Below are 3,442 nucleotides of genomic sequence, written 5' to 3' on the forward strand. Positions count from 1 at the left end.
CTCAGCAGATAAGCTTCCTGCAAGAATATCTCCAGAAACTTTCTCATTCCACTTTGTCATTTCCTCTCAGAATGTATCAGTCAAAACTATAGTTATCACACTCACTATAGGATAAACTGCAGTTGAAAGTGGATATAGTGTTAAAGGTTTGGAGGTACAATAAACTTAACTTATGGCACAGTACAACTCTTGGAAAAAATATATGAGTAACATTTTAAAACGATTTTCACCAGATGAAGTATTTGTTCATGTGAACCAGTTTTTTTCTTAATTAAAATTTAATTTTATTTTACTAAAGGTAATTCAGTATGGCTCTGAGTTACAATTAGATATCTGAAAATTCATTCCCTACCTTTACTAAAAAACTGCGCCCTGGATAATGACTTGGATGGATATATTTAAACCACAGACAATCAATTTCCTCTTATTATTATATTTAATGGCATATTATTATATCAAATCCTATGAAATAACAGGCTTCACGAAGAAAGTACTTTCCTGCCAAGCTCTCTTCAGAGCCCCCTTAATCTCACTGTTCCTGAAGCTGTAGATGAGGGGGTTCAACATGGGGATCACCACCATGTAGAACACAGACACCACCTTGTTCTGGTCAGTTGAGTAGCTGGACTTGGGCATCACATAAATGAATGTGGTGGTTCCATAGTACAGAGTGACTGCTGTGAGGTGGGATGTGCAGGTGGAGAAGGCCTTGTGGTGCCCCTCAGTGGAGCGCATCTTCAGGATGGTGATGAGGATGTAGATGTAGGATACAGCTATGATAATCACTGTGACCACAATGATGGAACCAGCTGTAAATGAGGGGACAACTGCAGGGATACTGATGTCAGAACAGGAGAGTTCAACCAAAGGAGCAAAATCACAGAAAAAATGATTGACTCGATTTGGTCCACAGAAGAGTAAAAAAAGGAAGGAAATAGTAAAAGAGCAAGCATTGAGAAAACCACCAACGTAAGACATTATGAGTAACTGAACACCGACTTGTGTGGACATTTTGGTGGAATAAAGCAGTGGGTTGCAAATTGCCACGAAGCGATCATATGCCATGGCAGCCAGAAGGAAGCACTCAGTTGACCCAAAGAAAGCGCTTGAACCAAGCTGGATGGTACATGCAGGATAGGAGATGGTGTTTCTCTCCACCAGGAAATTTATGAGCATATTGGGTGTAACAGAAGATGAACACCCCATGTCAGCAAAGGCCAGTAAACTCAGGAAAAAATACATAGGATGATGGAGCTGAGAAGAGCTTCTGATAAGAATGATTGTGCTGAGATTGCCACATATGGTCACCAGGTAGATACATAGGATGATTATGAAAAGGATGATTCGAAGGATTGGATCATTTGTTAAGCCCAGAAGAGTGAACCTTGTCACTTCAGTGTTGTTCCCATTCCCCAGGGAATCCATGAGGTAACACATGCTACCAAAATGAACCTGTGATGGAATAATGCATTAAAGAAGTTATAAATTTGATTTCATTTTCTGTGATACATATTGGGAAGAGATTACAAACAGAGATGTTCAAGAATCAGTAAATATTCACATGCAATTATGAGCCTATCTCTATTTTCAAAATTGTTTTTAGCAGAAATTCCTGAAAATTTCCTTGAATTAATATCTTTTACCTTTTGTCTTATATTTTTTCCAAAAATGTGCTTAAAGTGTCCTTTGAGTCCAAGACAAATAATATAAGGCAGATGAGAATAGTAAAAAGGGCCAGTGAGTATAATATAAAAAATAAATGATATGTGTAGGGTTTTGTAATAAAGACTTGAGTAATAGCTAACAATTATTACATACTTACTAAATTTTAAGGTAGGGTTAAAATTTTTATATTTATATTCTTATAATTTAGTGTGTATACATATATAGTCCATGCTTATAATTTAGTCTATGTTTATAGCATAATTAATGTATATATATAGTCTATTTTTTCATAAAGTAATATTAATGACTTTCATTATTTGCTGAGTAAACTGAGTTTGAGGAGGCTATATAAGTTGCACAATATTATGTAACAATAGGTAGAGTCAGAACATGTAGCCCAGGAATGTCAGACTATCCACTCCTTTCGTAACTATGCAATAAGTAATACTGATCACGAAGTCCAATACACCTGGAAATTAATGGATAACAGATTATCCTTTAAGCCTTCTGGCAGTTATGTATAAACAACATACCTAGTTGGTTATATATTTCACAATATCGATCACTTAAAAAATTTTGAAAGGAGAAATAGAAGTGTTCTTGATATTATAGCAGAAATGAATTTCAAATTAGGTGTATGAATAAAGTTACTACTATAAATTTGTTGGATATTTAAAATTAAAAATATTGTTCTAACAAGTAGCTTGAAATATCAATATAATCACTATGCAAGAAGCGTGATTGATATTTAGTACATAATTTAAATATATGTATTCAAACAAATCAAGTCACTTCCTACTTCAGTGTTTTCTATTTTGACTTTTATAGAATGAAATATTATGTTCAACATAATATGTAGCTGAATAAAGTGTGGTTTAAAACTTGAGAATTATCACCCAAATAGTGGTCCTTATGTCCACATTTTCTGGCTTATGTCTTGAGGTTTACCTATCATGTTATTCTCTTAAAGCTAAAGCATCAGACTCATAAACAAAATATGTCCTTTTGCAGAGATATTTACAATATCTTTCAAGTTTTAAACCTTCAACTTAAATCTTTAAACACCAATAAATGCCCAAGCATCTCTGGTAGTAAATTTATTAGCATTATGTTGGAGTGCCAAGTTGGGAGAGTGTTGAAAGACCATGTGAGTCTCCATCCTGTGGGTCAATAAACAAGGGATCCTTGTCATGGACCATGCCTGTTTATTCACATAAAATTGATGGGGGAAACAGGAATTCAGCTCAAGTTGCTTACTAACTGCTTGGTTACACCTGCCCTGTTCCCACACTATAACTTGTGAGTACGTTAATAACTTTAGGGAGTGGAATGTTCTCAAATGGTACATGAAAATAAATATATTAGATTCATTAACAAAAGCCAAAATCTTACCTCCTGGAATAAGAACTCATTCATCCATACGAATCATGGTGATTGTGGTTATAAAGCTATCTTTTTCCCCCCTTTGGGGATAAACCTCTGAAGATTCTAGAGACTCAAATGTGAATCCAAAAGCAACATGGAACGTCACTATGTTCTACAGTGGATATTGAACAGCTCAATTCACACACAAAAACAACCAATCTTTTAAGTGTCTGTCAATTCTCAAGTGGTTAATTTATTCTTTTGCTTCTATCTTAGTGATTATATATACTTCTATAGCCTTCATTTAATAATTATCAGAAAGTATAATAAATTTTCTTACAGATAAATATTGGTTCCTAGTTTTCTTTGCTATTTATGATTAAGAAATACTCACTACTCAACTTCAGGTATA

The 3,442-nt window shown here is 34.4% G+C and overlaps 1 protein-coding gene across 1 annotated transcript; it reads right to left on the bottom strand.

Annotated features, from left to right (window-relative positions):
* Nucleotides 1–462: 462 nt before the first annotated feature.
* LOC130860763 (olfactory receptor 502-like) lies at nt 463–1,425 on the bottom strand. Its single transcript, XM_057749344.1, has one exon. The coding sequence runs from the start codon at nt 1,423–1,425 to the stop codon at nt 463–465; it is 963 nt and encodes a 320-aa protein (XP_057605327.1).
* Nucleotides 1,426–3,442: the final 2,017 nt, after the last annotated feature.

Source organism: Hippopotamus amphibius, chromosome 9 (genome assembly GCF_030028045.1).
Source record: "Hippopotamus amphibius kiboko isolate mHipAmp2 chromosome 9, mHipAmp2.hap2, whole genome shotgun sequence".
Classification (NCBI taxonomy): Eukaryota; Metazoa; Chordata; class Mammalia; order Artiodactyla; family Hippopotamidae; genus Hippopotamus; species Hippopotamus amphibius.